Here is a 17979-nt window from a genome sequence, read left to right as displayed (position 1 = left end):
GTCGCATATAGCCGATGCACATTGGGTTTAATGGTGAATGAGACTGCTGATGTTGTTTCCCCAGATGCACAGCTCCTTTCTGCCCCCCCTTTTTTGCCAAACCCGTACAGCTGAATACGTTCAAGTTAAATGCACCTAAATTTTTATTATTTTTACTTTTATTAGATTTATATACCTCCCTTCATGATAAGATCTCAGGGCAGTTCACAGAAGTTGAGGGCTTACTGTATTTTATTAGTGTTTGAAGTGAATAGGAATGAGTGTAGCTGAAAAGCGGAAACGTCTTAAGCCTGCAGGGGGGAGGGACCTGAGTGCTCCTACTTCAAAAATATAATCTTCATAGAAAACTAGAAAGGCAAGGTAAAGGCTATACTAAATCCCTTTACATCTTTCTGTATATGGGCAGGCGTGTGTATGTAAGAGAGAGAGAGAGAGATCATTGTCATAAGAAGCTGCACACGCTTGGAAAATCTTGCATAACCTGGCAAGGATAAAAGCTTTCCTGTGTCCTAGTGATGGCTAAAAGCACCATTCCTGTATATGAAAAGAGAAACCTTGAAACACTTAGGAAGAGTTGGAAACATCTGTATGTTTTGCCCGCCACTTCAAAACCATATATTGGGGTGTTGGTGGTGGCATTGAATTTGCTATGCAGATAGCCTTCAGGGTGTATATTTCGAGAGTATAAGCCCTGTTACACCATATGCAACATTTTCTTCCCAAAAAGTATTCCATGATGGTCTCACCTCACCTCACTGCTTCTCTCAACCCCTCCCCCCCACACAAAAAATTTAAAAAATGTTACACATACTAATCAAAAGGGGCACAGTAACTCTGCCTTGTTCTTGCAAATACCTGCTTGAAGATTATTTTAAAGGGTCACTGAACTGGTTCTTCTGCCCTATGAGTCTTTATTTATTTATTTTTTTCAGAGGAAAAAAAATCAATGCTCTTTTCTGTCAGGTAGCTTTATCTTTGAAGCTTCGGACATTTTGACCTGAGTAGATTTTTATTTTTTATAGGAGTAGACCTTTGTTTTTCCTCTTGAAGCAATATTAATCTAATCTAGAACACTTGGATGTCTTTTATTGATTATGCCCCCTGTATTTTAGCTGTTCCCAAGCCTGGGTATATTAAATTTGAGAAATCTGTTAAAATGAAAGAAATAAGCAAAATTGGTATATTAGAACAAAGGTAAAATGTGAACAAGATTATGTCAAACTTAAATAACCGACAAAAATGGGGAAAAATCGGAGGCATAATGGCTGAAATATATAATATAAAATAGGATTTGAAAGAAGGTGAAGTATTGCTGAACAAGATTTTTTAAATGGGAACACAGAAAAGGGAGATGCGAGGGAGTCAAGAAAGAGGGTTATGGAAATAGCATTTGAGAAATTGAATTTCTTTTTTTTTGTATGTCTATTTTATGCTTTGTTTTTTTCTTTTTTCTGTATGCTTTGCATGTTTTTCTCATTTTTCTGGTTTTTTCTTGTATTGAGTGTAATGGTGTTTGTTTGTTCCCCCCCCCCTCTTTTTCTGGGCGTGAGGATGAAGTTTGTTATATTGGTTAAAATCTTTAATAAATATTTTATATATATAAAAAATGTCTATGTGCATCCTGTGTAAAATATTAAAGAGGCCACGGTCTGCTATGCAGTGCTTCTGAACAAAAACCAGTGGAACAGCAAGGAGTCTCTTCAGTACCAGAGCTTGATGCATATTACATTTAAATGCTGCAATTCTTTTGTGAGACGCAAGGCAGCATCCATAGGGCTCCCCGGTGGTCTCTGATCAAGGCATTGACACAGACTTGCTTGGCTGCAACAAAGTTGCTGCATCATTTACCTTCATTCTTGGGACCATATAACACATTTTTAAAGCAGATAACACAAATACACTTTAAAAACCCCAAGAACTTGAAAGTAATACTTTTTTTGAAACTTCTGTGTCTAATCTCTTGGTCTGTGGGTCTTCGAGACCTCCTGTTTCTAATAGATTCATCTATCGTGGAAGTTTCAATATACTAAATGTGTGTGTGTATGTGTATGTGCATGTATATGTATATATGTGTATGCGTGCGCACGCACACACACACACACACGTGTGTGTGTAGGCATGTGTCTGAAGGCAGCCCTGTTTAGGGAAGTTTTTAATTACTGATGTTTTAATGTATTTTTAATCTTTTGTTGGAAGCCTCCCAGAATGGCTGGGGAAACCCAGCCAGATGGGTGGAAAATAAATAATGATATTGTTATTGTTGTTATTATACATATGCCAGAGGTGCTTTGTAGCAAGAGAGTATTGTCATTTAGCAAAAAACAAACAAAACTGACAGCCTTGTGGAAGAGTGATGCAATTCTATAGCGGGAGATTAAAACAAAGGCACAAAGATAAGTGATTTCTAAGTAAACTCCCTACCATCTCCACAACTGTGTTTAAAGTTTAATGCAGACTGGTACACTTGGCAAGTTTGAGGCATCCTTTTTACCTGCTACTGCCACGTTTTGCTAGCAGTCCTTTGGCAGTACTACGTGATCTTTCGCAGTGAGCTAGTAACAAAGAATTTTATTAGATGTGGAGCCAAGGGCGGGGGGGACTAAACTACAAAAAAGAGAAGCAGAATTGAACAATTATTCCCAGTCATGATTTAAAAGTGCAAACACATGGGGGTGGAGGAATGGCAATCTATGGCTGAAGGACTGTCAAATCCCAAACCATGCTGCTCAGGGCAGATGGGGTGGGGTGGGCAGGCAGGCAGCTGAAAGGAAGAAAAGTTTGGCAGCTACAAGGCTGGCACATTTCCCCTTGTGGAACACACCTCTGTATTCTAACACCTCGCTTGCTGCCTGCTCCAACAACAGCTGCAAGGCTGCAGCAGCACTTCCAGCATCTTTGCAGGAGCAGCGCAGTGCTTGTGCAGCAGTATGCTTGCTGAAGTGGCCTGGACTGGCGGCATCTCCACTTGCTCAGACAGACAGGAGCCTTTCTCAACAGTGCTGTCTGTGACTTGCCGGGAGAACAACCAAGCCAGGCCAGCAGCATGCCAACACATTGGCATTGCCAGGGCACTGGCTCAGGAAAACTGAAATGGCTGGGATGTGGGGGCTGCCATTGCCTGCTCCAGCACCCGCTTCCTGAGGCAGCCACCTCACACTTTCGAATGGTGGAGCCAGCCTTGCCTGTAAGGAAGTTGGTTGGTGGGGGGCTCTCATAGGTTCTAGGCTTTTTCTGATGAATTGTTCTGTATAATCAATACTGTACCTTTCCCTGTATAAGATTAGGTTTCCCCCCTAAAAAATAATGTCAAAAATTAGGGGGCGTCTTATACACGGATAGTGCCAAGGGTGGACTGGCGATTGGTTGTTGCCGCAAAAATAGGGCGTGTCTTATACATGGGGGCGTCTTTTAGATGGGAAAATACGGCAATTAAAAGAATGATTTCAGAAGTTCTCCAAGAAGGCTTAGGTGTGGGGTGTGTGTATGTGTGAAAAGCTTGGCTCTTTGTTGAGTTGACTGTTTTCCTCATGACTTTTAGTCTGTTCTGTGATATCATAGTAGTGCAGCCAATGGCTAGGGAGGGTTGCAAACACGGCACAGTTGCAGTATAAGATACCCTCTTTATAATGAGAGAAAACTAGAGCCGACATTATGTTACTAATGTGCATTATTTCTTAATGTGCAATGTTATGTAATCTTGCAATAAATTTAGCAACTATTTTTGTAGCCGTTAAGCTACGTTCCTTAACACGCTTCACTTTTAAGAGTTGGCCTGTTTGATTTCTAATGGTAATGATTTCCACAGTAAATTTCTTTTTAGAATAGCAGCCTAGCATGTTTTACGCAAGTAACTATTCTGAGGGTCATCCTGATGTTCTTAATCTGTAGGTATAAATAGTTTGTATTGTATCCTTCCTGATGTTGGACAGTACTCATAAAGGGGCTAAAACGAATGCTTTCCTTAATTTCATATTTTGGCTGAAATTTGCATGTATGTTAGTGTTAAACTGATTGCTTCCTGCCATCTAGCTTCTGGGATAGCTCAGTCAATAGAGCATGAAACTCTTAATTGCAGGGTTGTGGGTTCAAGCCCCACTTTGGGGGAAAAATATTTCAGGACTTTCGTGTTCCTGTCCAACTCTACAATTCCGTGATTCTATTATCCTTACGGCTATCAGAATGTATGACTGTTTCTTAAGCGCTGGGCAACATTTAAAATTGTTTCCCCCCCTTGTCTTCAGCTTTTGGAAATTAACTGGACAGGACTGACCAATCTTCTGGATATTCCAGGACTAAAGTAAGCCAAAAATTGAATGTGAAACTATTTTTTTTTTAAATAAGTGTTTGTGTGTGTGTGTGTGCATAATTACACAATATAATTCCAAAGAAATAAGTGTTTGTGTTCCATCTGGTCCCTGCTATACCTTTTGGGAAACTGTCAATGTGATAGGTTGAGTTGATACACATACTACGTCTAAACATTGGGATTGGGCAGTGCTTAACCCTCAGTGAGCTCTTGAAAACTTTAGAAGAAGAGGAATTGACAAATGTTCTGGCTTTTAGCTTTTTCAGTGTGCATGCATGTAGGTTTTTAATGATTTTTTAAAGACAAACAGCAGTAGTAGATAAGAATTTGCAAATGGAACGGCACAAAAAAATCTTGCAGACATGGGTAAGGAAAGTACATATGGGGAGTTGGAAATGCTCCTAAAGACCCAAGCTAGCTGTTTTGCAAGCTGCGAACTGCATCTTGTACAGTTTGTTTTGGCTTCCAAAAAACCAGCCCAAAGAGTTGCAAAATTATAGGTGGCAAAGGTTAACTTTGCTTTGCTGTGAGCTTTCTGGTGAACAGCATCGTTTGTAAGTTGCAGCAGTATAACATCTGGAAGAAAACAAGGTGTTTCTATGCAGGGAAAAAACTGCTAGCATTCTAGCTATATTTGGCTTGCCCATTCAAAGGAAAGAATGTAGTCAGTCTACTTTTGTTGCAGTCAAGAGAAGTCCCAGACTTGAGGTGGTGCATATTTGAGGCTAACTTGTAAAGCTCCACCCAGTACTGTAAACTCTGAAATCCTATGCTTACTGTTGATTAATTTCTCTCTCTTTCTTGAGCTCTCCATTTGGGACAAGCTTCTTGTGAATCTGTCTCTAAAACTTTCAGGCATAACTGAGTATCTTTGTTTCTTTTTGCTGTCTCCAAATGCAGTAAGAAATTCTTAAGGTTGCTTTATTACAGTACTTTTGAGAGAGAGAGAGAGAGAGAGAGAGAGAGAGAGAGAGAGAGAGACACTATGCCAGCTTTTTTTGCTGCTTTTTTCTTGCCTCTTGACAAAATTAATTGGGGTGGGGTTGCAAAATGTAGGTTTCCTTAAAAAAAAACTTACGGCAAAAGTTCATTGCAGACTCTAATTATAACTTGCAGTCATGTGGCCATTTCCACTGGCTGGGCATGTTGGTGCCCCAGTTTGTCCTGCTGTGCATTTAATGATGTGCACTAAGCATCTGCTAGCAGCTGCAGAGGTGTTTGTGTAATTACTCACTGTGTTGTGGCAGTATGGTGCTCTTGAGTCAGCAGATCCTCGCACTAAAGCAGGGGTCAGCATTCTTTTTCAGCTGTGGCCCACCGTCCCTCAGACCATGTGGTGGGCCGGACTATATTGGGGGTGGGAATGAATGAATTCCTGTGCCCCACAAATAACCCAGAGATGCGTTTTAAATAAAAGCACACATTCTGCTCATGTAAAAACACCAGGCAGGCCCCACAAATAACCCAGAGATGCATTTTAAATGAAAGGACACATGCTACTCATGTAAAAACGTGCTGATTCCCGGACTGTCCGTGGGCCAGATTTAGAAGGCGATTGGGCTGCATCTGGCCCCCGGGCCTTAGGTTGCCTACCCCTGCACTAAAGCACAGCTGGCTTTGGTGGGAGCCTGCCCACTCCCTGCTTGGATATTGATTCCGTCCCTCCGACCCCTGGAAATCTTTATTTTGCAGTCACACTGGAATTGTTCATATCAACTCATTTTTAAGAAGTGACTAACTACCTTGAACACCCACAAATCCAGAGTAATTGTCCTCTGTGAAAATCTTTTTTTGCTTTCTTTTTTACAATTTTTTACATTTAATTTTTTAATTTTTATTCTGACAGATAAACTTGACATACAAACATATAACAATTAAACATCAAAAAGTGAAAAAATTATAATAAAAAGATGTTAATACACAAAACAAAACAAAATTTACAAAAAAGAAAAAGAGAAGAAAAAGAAAATAATGATTAAAATAATCACATATCTCAAAAATGATATATGTAACCAAATTTCATATCCATTTTCTTTGTTGACTTCCTTCGTCTTCTATGCGGGTCTGATACCAACCTTAGTAATCTGTTTCCGTTTGTCTACTTATTATCTCTCTTTGTAATTCTCTTTAATTCTCTTTTTTCTAATCATATATCAGTTTGCAGAAGTTAATTAAAACAAGTCCAAGCAGTAATATGTGAGCATTGCTTTTTCAAATATTCATTGTATTTTTCCCAATCTTTTTGAAATTTTTGCTTGCTGTGGCCCCTGATCGCATCTGTCATCCTTGCTAATTCAGCATAACTAAATAGTTTGTCTTGCCACTCTTTTTTGATTGGAGTTGTCTCTTTCCCCCCAGTTTTTTGCGATCAAGGTTCTAGCTGCCGCCATGGCATACAAAAATAATTTTTTATCATCTCTAGATATATCTGTATCAATTATTCCCAGCAGGAAGGCTTCTGTCCCCCCCCCCCCCGAAATTGTATTTAAAGATTTTCTTCATTTCTTTTTTACATTTTCAAAACGAAAGTGCTGGCTGACTTGTTAAAAGCCTTTTAAAATGTTTTTAAATTGACAGTTGGCTCAAAGCATTAAATATTGTGTAACTTCCTAGCAGAGAGAGAAGATACAAATAAGCTAATGACTTTGTATGATTTCAATGAATCCAAGTGTTAAGGTAGTATGGCTGCATTCTACTTCTGTTCCTTTGAGTAAGGTGCAATTGTTTTTTTGCAAAACTTCCAAACACAGTGCGGAAACTAGCTTCCCTCCTCATATAAAATTTAAAACACCGTGGTGTTCATTTGATCTGTACTGATATCAATAGGGCTCAAATGTTTTCTTGGATACCACAGTAAAAATGTGAAAGTCTAAGTTCAGAAGAGCTCTAGCTGCAAGGCTAGATGAAACATTACGAGGATTGCACACCTATCAGTTGTTTTCACAGAGAGAATATGCTCCGCCAATCTACTCAATCTATTTAGCTTCAATCTACTGTTTTCACCATCATTTAATAATGTCACATGAGACTCACACATTCTCTTTTCTTTCCCTTATCTGGCATTCAGCTTCTCTGTAAGCTTCATAGTTTTGAAAAAATGGCTATATAAACTGGTTGGATGATGAAAGTCATGGCCATTTCCCACTGTTAACTCTTTTCCACTGTTTGCCTGCCTGCCTGCCGCAGTACTGTAGACTGTAATATTTTATACTGATGTTCTGAAAATTTCCGATTCCTGATCAGAGTGGGTGGTGTACAACATTAGTACCTATTTGTCACATGCAGACTACCCATAGCATCTGCCTGCCCTCTCAAAAAATTATTACCGAAGAAGATTGACAAATGTCCACGTATGTGCTGATACCTTAAGGCTGATGTACTTGTGGAAGCTGCTTTGACTTCCTCCCTGGTGTTGTTTGCACTGACATAGCAAACTGTGTGACCTGGGATAACTCAGCCTCAGAGCATGAGACTCTTAATCTCAAGGTTGTGAGTTCGAGCCCCACGTTGGGCAAAAGATTCCTGCATTGCAGGGGGTTGGACTAGATGACCCTCAGTGTCCCTTCCAGCTCTACATTACTGTGATTCTTTGAGCTTGGATCAGTTCGTTACTGTGTGGCTTCCACATGCTCACAAGCTCCAAGTTCAGTCACCTTAGTGGTGCATGTCATGTGCTGTTTCGCTATGGGTTAAACCACAGAGCCTAGGACTTGCCAATCAGAAGTCGGCGGTTCGAATCCCCGCGACGAGGTGAGCTCCCGTTGCTCGGTTCCTGCTCCTGCCAACCTAGCAGTTCGAAAGCACGTTAAAGTGCAAGTAGATAAATAGGTACCACCCTGGCAGGAAGGTAAACGGCGTTTCTGTGTGCTGCTCTGGTTCGCCAGAAGCGGCTTAGTCATGCTGGCCACATGACCCGGAAGCTGTACGGTGGCTCCCTTGGCCAATAAAGCGAGATGAGCGCCGCAACCCCAGGGTCGGCCACGACTGGACTAATGGTCAGGGGTCCCTTTACCTTTACCCCTTAGAAAAGCAAAGTACCGTATTTTTCGCTCTATAAGACTCACTAGACCACAAGACGCACCTAGTTTTTGGAGGAGGAAAACAAGAAAAAAATATTCTGAATCTCAGAAGCCAGAACAGCAAGAGGGATCACTGCGCAGTGAAAGCAGCAATCCCTCTTGCTCTTCTGGCTTCTGGGATAGCTGCGTAGCCTGCATTCGCTCCATAAGATGCACACACAGTTCCCCTTACTTTTTAGGAGGGAAAAAGTGAGTCTTATAGAGCAAAAAATACGGTAATTAACTTTTGTATGTTGATTACTTTAAGCTATCATCAGTTTCATCAATATATGATGTATGAAACAATAACTTGGAGTAATGGGCCTTATTTTCTATTCAACGGTATTTTATAGTAAACAATTAAGGCAACCCAGAGAAGAATGAATAATGTTTATACAAAGCCTCTTATTCCTGCCCCTTATTCTGAGCTACTGTTTCCATCTTGTGGCCATTGAAGGTAACAGTGCTTGGGATCCACGTCGTAAACTCTGGAAATGTCAGTGTTTCCATTTTGGCATCATTGTAGGCTCTCTAAGTGGTGGATGAATCTTATGTACCGTATTTACTTGAATCTAATGCTCACCTCTTTTGGCCAAATGAGGTTGCAAAAATTGAGGTGCGTATTAGATTTGATGGCACATCTGCATTTGCCAGCAATATCTTTTTTGGTTTCAAGGTTCTGAAAACTGAGGTGCGCATTAGATTCGATGGCACATTAGACTCGAGTTAATACGGTACCTCTAGGGATAGACTGATGATAATGCAAATGTAGTAAATTCAAATGTATAGCACTCCCTGACCCAAGGAAGCAGGGTTGGTGTCAAGGCAGACTTAGAATAGAATCATAGAATCATAGAGTTGGAAGAGACCACAAGGGCTATCGAGTCCAACCCCCTGCCAAGCAGGAAACTTCATTAAAACAAAACAAAAAGCCAGGAGTCCTAACTGAAATGACTTCAGCCAATCAGGTCATATGATCTTGCTATTTGGGTCAGTTCTATATATACCCTTTCTTACAAAATTGAATGTAGATGAAAGGGAAAATCCAAGAATTTTAAGAAGTCCATGGAACTAGCCCAGAATTTTAACCAACACGTAAATGGGGCTGAAAAAATATTTCTGCAGCCTGCATATATAGGTAGATTTGCTGTACACTCTATAAATCTGGTTGTCACTTTTTAATTAAAAGATGAAGAAATGTTGGAAGAGAAATTGTGTTGGCAGTTTGCCTGAAATTTATTTACACTCCGGAGTTGAAATTCCTTAGCCTGCAATGTTAACAGAAGCATAAATAACCGTGGCTTCAGCAAATGTAATAACTGTTTAAATAGTGAAGGTGTGTCAAAAGTGCAACTAAGGCAAGATGTCTTAAAATAACTTCTCCATTTTCTTCCCAATAGCGGTTTATCAGACACTATAATATCAGACATCATATCCAATTACCTGGTGCTTCCAAACAGGATCACTGTTCCTCTCGTCAGTGAGGTACAGATTGCTCAGTTGCGCTTCCCCATACCAAAGGTAAGAATTTTAGCATAAAATTATAAAAGAACACAGTGTGAACTCAGTATTATTTGAGTAACCTTTGCAAAACCATTCTGATTCGTGAAAGTTTGATAAACACTATTTGTGAAGACCCTAAAAATCTGGATGCTGAGCGTATGACAGTAACTTCAGGTGGGTTTAGCCTTCCAAGGTGAAGCTAGGAATTTCCTTCCCTGTCATGGACAATATTTGAACAAAAGTATTTTAATGATGCTTCGTTTCCATACCTCAGGTTTTTCCATTTGTATAACTTAATGCTTATTTTGGGTAAAATTCTGAAATGATGAAGCAGTACAAAATCTAATGCAGAAATATCACAAGTTCATATGTGGAAAAAATAGACCAAAATTACTTCTGGAATGTTCTGGATAACCAGAGAAACTAACAGGAACAGGCAGTTTTTCACAGATACTTAAATCTTGAGACTGAGTGCAGACCAGGTGACTGATCAAGTCTGTACCTGCTTAGCTTTAACCAGTGCTTTTTTTCTTAATTTATTTAGAGGTACTCTCATTTTCCTAATCATACTGAAATACTGCCCCTCAATGAGGCCAAACTTAGATTCACAAATGTTTAGAGATATGCGTCCCCCTGCGTTTCCCCAGGGGGAAAAAAACTGGCTTTAACAACTCTTTGGAATCTAGTACTGCTATGCCATGCACTATGCTCCAAATCAAGATTAAAGAAATATAATCTAAAATAATAATGAATTTGCTTTCTGTTCTGTCATAAATTGGCAGAACATACCATCCAGTCATTGATACATGCCCTTAGAATAGAATCTACTATGTAGACTTGCGGTACTATGCAGGTAACCCAGAGCAATCCTGTGACCAGAGATTGATAAGCCTTTGAGGGCTAATTCCATATACATGTTTAGCCTGGAGAAGAGGAGGTTAAGGGGTGATATGATAGCCATGTTCAAATATATAAAAGGATGTCATATAGAGGAGGGAGAAAGGTTGTTTTCTGCTGCTCCAGAGAAGCGGACACGGAGCAATGGATCCAAACTACAAGAAATAAGATTCCACCTAAACATTAGGAAGAACTTCCTGACAGTAAGAGCTGTTCGACAGTGGAATTTGCTGCCAAGGAGTGTGGTGGAGTCTCCTTCTTTTGAGGTCTTTAAGCAGGGGCTTGACAACCATATGTCAGGAGTGCTCTGATGGTGTTTCCTGCTTGGCAGGGGGTTGGACTCGATGGCCCTTGTGGTCTATTCCAACTCTATGATTCTAAGGATTGATCCAGTCAAGTTAATGGTCAGTCATCCTGCAGTAGAAAGAATTTGTGTTGATACTTTATTGTTGAAAACTATATGATGGATAACTATTTCTTGCATCTTGACAGGGTGTACTAAGGATACACTTCATTGAAGCTCAGGATCTTGAGGGAAAAGATACTTACCTAAAGGGAATTGTTAAAGGGAAGTCTGACCCGTACGGAATCATTCGTGTGGGTAATCAAATTTTCCAAAGCAAAGTCATCAAAGAAAATCTCAACCCAAAGTGGAACGAAGTTTATGAGGTACAAAGTTTAAAATTGCTGTTCGATATTGGTACCCATTCTTCAAATGGTATTAAAATAGATCCTTTGAGGGCTAATTCCGTATACATCTTTCTTACATGGAGAGATAATCACCTTGTGTGTCTTTTCTGCTGCTGGTATATGGACTACTGCAGCTGTCAGCACAACAGATTAGTTCAGGTATAATGCCAAGCCATAGTTTGGTGCTGTGTGACCAATGATGATAGTAATAGTAATAGTAATAGTAATAGTAATAGTAATAGTAATAGTAATAATAATAGACAAGACTAACTTATCACCATTTAAATTCAGTGGCTCTACTCTGAGAAAAGCTTAAATACAACCCGTTCACAATGGTTAATTTCTGGGTGGTGTTGCTAAGCCACTTTGTTCTGAAGTTAAACTGTAAAAAAAATTCATTCTAAAAAGGTGAGGATGTAAAAGAGTTTTCTTTTGTTATTCATTTTTATCTATATGGTAGTAATAAATCCTATTGGTTTATCAGCATCCTTGTAATCAGACCTGTGCGTATCCTGCATTTCTCTACTTATACATAATTCTGTAGTGATAGGTATTTTGTATAATGTAGACACATTAAAAGCCATGTCAGATATTTGCGCTGAATAGGTTACCTTATTCACTACTTTATTTGCAGGCCTTGGTGTATGAGCACCCAGGACAGGAATTGGAGATTGAGCTCTTTGATGAAGACCCAGACAAGGATGACTTCCTGGGAAGGTAAATGCCAAGCAAGATACATTTATGATATTGGCAAAAAATAGTTGTTTTTGTACTTTCTTCTGATTTGAATGTTAACAGATAAAATTCCATGCTTCCTGTGTTTTAAGTATTTTTTAGTCCTTGTTTTCTCTTTGCATGCCACTGCCAGAATCCCTCTTTCTATACGGTGGTACCTCGGGTTAAGAACTTAATTTGTTCCGGAGGTCCATTCTTAACCTGAAACTGTGCTTAACCTGAGGTGCCACTTTAGCTAATGGGGCCTCCCGCTGCGGCTGCGCCGTCGTCATGCGATTTCTGTTCTCATCCTGAAGCAAAGTTCTTAACCCGAGGTACTATTTTTGGGTTAGTGGAGTCTGTAACCTGAAGCATCTGTAATCTGTACAACTGTAAATGAAAGGGGAGGGAAAGCTGAACTCGGCAGAACTTGAAGAAAAATAGTTAACATCTCCAAATGCAGTATTGGCATGTACACAGAACAGTTGCCTTTTCAAAATGCCATGGTAATGCGTGCATGGCATTTTAAAAATACCTACACGCTGAAAAGAAATAAATGTTGTCTTAGAAGTAACAATATGTTCCTACCTAATTCTTATGCTCTATTGCTTTTACTATTGTAACATATCTGGCTTTAGCTGCCTGATACGTTGCCTGAGGAATAAACCATAAAAAGCTCATATGTGCCCTCATGGAAGCCATGCTCTGTTGTTTTCCCCAGAACACCATGTTATCACAATTCAAGGACCTAATTTATGTCTTTTCCACAACAATTGCAAATGTGGCAATTTTCTTCAAAGCTCTTAACAAGCAGTCACCCTTTGCTTTATATATCCTTACCAATTCCTTGAGAATTGCTTTATATATCCTTACCAATTCCATGAGAACTTAGATGCTATTCTCATTCTTTATGGACCTCTTCTCCCAATATGAACCAACCCAGACTCTGCAGTCATCATCTGAGGCACTTTTTTGTGTGCTTTCTCCATGAGAGGTCTGGAGGGTGGCAACACGAGAACGGGCCTTTTCTGTGGTAGCTCCCTTTTTGTGGAATGATCTCCCTAGAGGGGCTCGCCTGGTGCCTTCATTCTGTACTTTAGGTGCCTGGTGAAAACGTTTCTCTATAACCAGGCCTTTGGCATTCTATGACCTTTAAACTGTGCTTGTGGGAGTGGGGTCATTGGTTTGTTTTATTATAGGCTGCGACCATTTTGTGCATGTCCAATTGACACATAACCTTTTGGACCCAGGAAGGGATTGCATGGGGGCAAGGACCAGAACCCCTGCACAAAATGGTCCCCCCCCCCCGTATTATTTATTTTGTGTTCTCATTTTGTATTTTTATGTTGTGATCCGCCCTGTGATCTTCAGATGAAAGGCGGTATACAAACTTCATAAGCAACAACAAATGATCATAAGGATAGCATAAATATAATTAGATTAACCCACTATCCTTTTTAATACTTCATTGATCCCTCCAACAATACGACTTACAGAAGAGATAATGATATTATTCTAATGTGTTTTTCTCCTAGTCTAATGATAGACCTAATTGAGGTCGAAAAGGAGCGCCATTTAGATGAGGTGAGTCTCTACCTGCTCTTTGGTGGGAAGAGTGTACCAGGGCTCCTACCCTGAGGTAGTCAGCCTACGGTGCTTAATCACACTTCAGATTCAAATGTTGAAAGATTTGATGGACCTTCCTTCCAAGATTGCAGCCTCCCTCTGCAACAGATTTCTACATTTTTATAACACCGTTTCTGTGGAACCTCTGTGTCAATTTATTATGATGGTAGACATTCCGAAGTCGTAGAATCGTGGCATGAATGGTCACAGCATGTGGAAGTCACTGATAGTCGTTGGTTAAAATGTTTTTTGTAAGGAAGTGTTTGTACAATGTCTTAACATGAAGTCATTTTTATTGTTGTGTTAGAGCATGGATTGAATGTAAAAGATAAATGGCAGTCATGTTGACTTAGCTGTTTTTGTTGGTTAGTTTCATTATGCTATGTCAGTGCGCCATTTCACAAAGTACCAGTAGTATGTCATGAAACAGGAATCTATAATATCACATTAGTTGATGGCTTTGCCTCTCACAATCTTTTATTTACTTTGCCTACAGTGGTTTACTTTGGATGAAGTTTCCAAAGGAAGATTGCATTTAAAACTAGAATGGCTCACATTGATGCCTACTGCAGAGAATCTTGATCAGGTATTTTGTTTTATCTTTTTAATACATGGTCTCGCAGCTTTAAACAGGGCTAAATATAGATAAGAACGAAGACCTGGGTCTATACACGCACATAAGTCATATTGCTTGATAAACAATGGTTTGTTATTGCATGTGCAAGAGCCACAATGACCCTCAGGCTTCCATGCAGCTAGGAAGAGGACTTAAGAAGCTTTTACTTTCTGTTTTACGTAAACGGTGGCTTCCTGTTTTCTCCAAACTGGGATCATGGTATACAGATGCTAGCTACAGAAGCCATGGTTTAGAGTTGGCTTGAATTGATTCAGAGTATATGCTAAACACAGTCCCTGGTTCAGGTAAAGCAGAAAGCAAAAAGAAAAATGGTTCTGAACCCTCCTTCAGCCATGTCGGAGGTGGATGGAGGCGTGTGTGATTCTGAGTTGCACAGTTACTTATGCATGTCTTACCATGGCATTCCAACAGAGCCCCCCCCCCAATATACCATATTTTCCTGTCTATAAGACGCCCCTATGTATAAGATGCCCCTTATTTTGGGAGACTCGGATTTAAGAAAATGGGGGGGAGATCTATCGGTGTATAAGATGCCCCCAACTTTGGACATTATTTTTTAGGAAAGAAACCTAGTCTTATACATGGGAAAATATGGTAATTAACTTGAACATTTCTTTTAAATGATGCCTCTCTTACTTTTAGGTTCTAAAAAGCATTCGAGCTGATAAAGATCAAGCCAATGATGGCCTGTCGTCAGCATTGCTTATTCTCTATTTGGATTCCGCAAGAAATCTGCCAGTAAGTCTCTTTGCGGTAATGGCATTTCTCTTTGAGTGATTCCCATTTTTTATTCTGTCACACATTGCTTATTACTAAGCCACTTTTCCTCACTAACTCACATTATGCCATGTTTTTAATTACATTTTCATCTGCATTCTGCAACATTAGCATCTTTTTATAGTAAACACACATGGCGATTGAGTCTGTTTGCGTCACTGGTCTACCAATTGCATTTTCAGAACTTATAAAAGATTTTGATTAAACTTGTAACCTTGAAAGAAAACGCACGAGCAGTCCTATGAAAAGTGTACCAAGCCCAATAGAAGTATATTCACTTGGATTCAAGAATGGATACTTTGGGGGCTTATATCTGTGTTTTTCTATGGTTAGGGCTGCAGTCTTAGGTATGCATAGTAAGACTGGTTGGTTTGGGTCTTGACTTTTGTTCCATGAATAGAAGGAGAGTTGTGCTGAGTGAAACTCTGCTTCTGTGAATGGAAGATCTTTTGAATCACGGAGCAAAAAAAAAAAAAAAATCAGAGACCCAGGCTGTAGCTGAGCGAGCATATGTAGGATTATACTCCTTGTTTTATGATGGCATTGTTTGGAGTTGGCCACCGTTTTGTGAACACGGGAGTATGCACATAAAACAAAGCTTTTGTTTACTTCTTCCAAATAGCAGTTCCTATATAGTAGTATAGGCTCTACTTGCTTCGGAACAAAAAAACCCATAATTCTGCAAGTGCAGATCTCCTGCCTATACTTATTTGGATCAAGGCCAACCATTTGATGTGCGTAACTTAATACCATTATTCCTTATAAGGGAATTCCCTGATTTAGGCTGTATATCTTACGAGGTCTTCTCAGGCACGAAGGGAACCCTGAATGAAAAGAGAAATTACAAAGACAAGGAATTGCTTTTTTTAAAAAATGAGCCCATAGTGCTGCTCTTAAGGAGTGATGATTTTCAAGGAACATTTCCAAAATAGGGATGTGAAAAATGAAGGAAACAAGCTGCACCTGTATCTTCTGTCAGGAGGGAGGCTTCACTTGGAAGCCGCAAGCTGCAAATACCCAAAGATAGGTTTGTGCATATACCAGACAGTGCCATCTTCTGCGGGAGAAGCTGAGCAGCAAGATCCAGTTGCCTTTCAGCTATTTTTCAGGGTGGGGGAACAGCTCTTGAGCAAAGAGTATAGCCATAGAGAAAGGATGAGGAACCTACCTATCCAGATGTTGCTAGAATCCAGCTGCCATTGGCCCCAGCCCCCTTTGGAAGGATCAGTGGTCTCCTATCCCTGTCATAGAGGGTCACGGTAATCTGACAAAGGTGTTCAAAGTTTTGTTGGAAGAGATTGAAGCCTCTCTCTTGCCCAGATAGAACTTGGATCTGTCCAATGATTTAGTCACACCCACACCTTTATTTTTTAAAACGCTTCAAAACAGTGATTTGATGATGATAAATGGTATAGGGATTCTCCTTCTACTGTATTAATTTTATTAATACATGATTGCCGGATGTTGGGCCATTTTGGGATTATGAAAACACCCTTTGTAAGTTATAGTGAAACATACGAATGCGATTAAACACGTTTGCAGAAGGATGCGTAAGTAAAAAGGTCCTATGATTTGCTCAAGTGGTACTGTAGATGGAAGCATGCAAACAGTTGGGGGTGGGGGAGTTACTTTGCTGTGTTAATGAGGTGAGACCAACAAATGGCAAAAATGATGACACATGTACCTTTGGTGGGTGCCAGTCTGTAATTCCAGACACCTTTGACTGTTTTCCTTAACTGTGCTAATGGTAAAGCTGCTTGTGCATTCATGCTGCCACAACCCTCTGCTTTCTTCTTCCATTTCCATCTTCCTAAAGAGTATCTACGAAGGAAACTTTGGGTGTGGATACTTAAAAGAGAGGAGAGCATCGGGACTAGTCTTTTGTGAAAATACTACCTCACTCTATAGAACACTATTTGTGAGTTCCGGGGTGTTACATGTGTATTATACATTCTCTCTCTTTTGTTTTTTTTAACCCGCCAGAGTGGATTGGTGCAACTAAACCCACTTAACCCTAATAGTGGAATGGTGGAAGCATGCAGTTTTCGTTCACACGCATGGCTTTCTTTTTTAAAGTGTGCAGTGTTGTTATACTTATTGCATTTCCAAACTGTTTTATCAGCTCGGTTTGTTAGGTATGTTTTGTTCATTTTAAACTAGCCTTTTCAAAGATTAGCATGTTTATTCGTTAATCTCTGTGGGTACTTTAGAAGAAATGCAGACGTTTGCTTGCAGCGAAATGAAACTGTCGTGGATTTTAAGAGCCAACCTCTTTTGTGATGCTTTGGAAAATTAAGTGCAAGTTTTGTGGTGTGTTGTATGCGAGGGCCTGGAATCTCCTAGATTTGGTTCAAGTTGCACAATGAAACAGAAAGTTAGTTGTGTGTTCCACAAGTTACATGGTAAATTTTGTGTTCTGTGCTGCGGGATGGAGGGCGCGTATTCCCCAATGGCCTTTTGTCACTAAGAAAAGGTCCCTGCAGTATTAGTGCTTCTACCAGTTGGAAATAATGACTTCTGTTTTGGAGACTATGGTTAGAATGCTAATAATGCATTGACAGTTGATGTCAAAATTAACATGCTTTTCAACTCATGGGCTTTTAAAGCGAAGCACCTGTTTTCTCCCTACGATGGTAAACACTCACATAACACATTTAGATTCTAAACCCAAGAAAGCCTGTAGATGCATTCATAGGCTGCAGTTTGAAATGCTGTGACCATTTCTTTGTCACATAATCAAAACTTAAAATAAAAAGGAGTAAGTTGGCCCA

The 17979-nt window shown here is 39.9% G+C and overlaps 1 protein-coding gene across 4 annotated transcripts in view; it reads left to right on the top strand.

Moving 5' to 3' along the window:
• Positions 1-17979, top strand: part of ESYT2 (extended synaptotagmin 2) — a 67548-nt gene that overhangs the window by 29908 nt on the left and 19661 nt on the right. For 2 of the 4 annotated variants that reach the window (XM_083466727.1, XM_083466726.1), the window contains exons 7-14: positions 4242-4297; positions 9765-9885; positions 11257-11433; positions 12089-12171; positions 13704-13752; positions 14291-14380; positions 15074-15169; positions 17025-17126. In XM_083466727.1, coding sequence (XP_083322853.1) covers positions 4242-4297; positions 9765-9885; positions 11257-11433; positions 12089-12171; positions 13704-13752; positions 14291-14380; positions 15074-15169; positions 17025-17126 — 774 coding nt within the window. The remainder of the gene's footprint in view (positions 1-4241; positions 4298-9764; positions 9886-11256; positions 11434-12088; positions 12172-13703; positions 13753-14290; positions 14381-15073; positions 15170-17024; positions 17127-17979) is intronic. The other 2 variants (XM_083466729.1, XM_083466728.1) reach the window with 1 other exon arrangement.

Source organism: Podarcis liolepis (assembly GCF_965112155.1).
Source record: "Podarcis liolepis genome assembly, chromosome: 12".
NCBI lineage: Eukaryota > Metazoa > Chordata > Lepidosauria > Squamata > Lacertidae > Podarcis > Podarcis liolepis.
The sequence above is the reverse complement of the archived record's forward strand: the minus strand, read 5'-3'. Positions and strand labels throughout refer to the sequence as shown.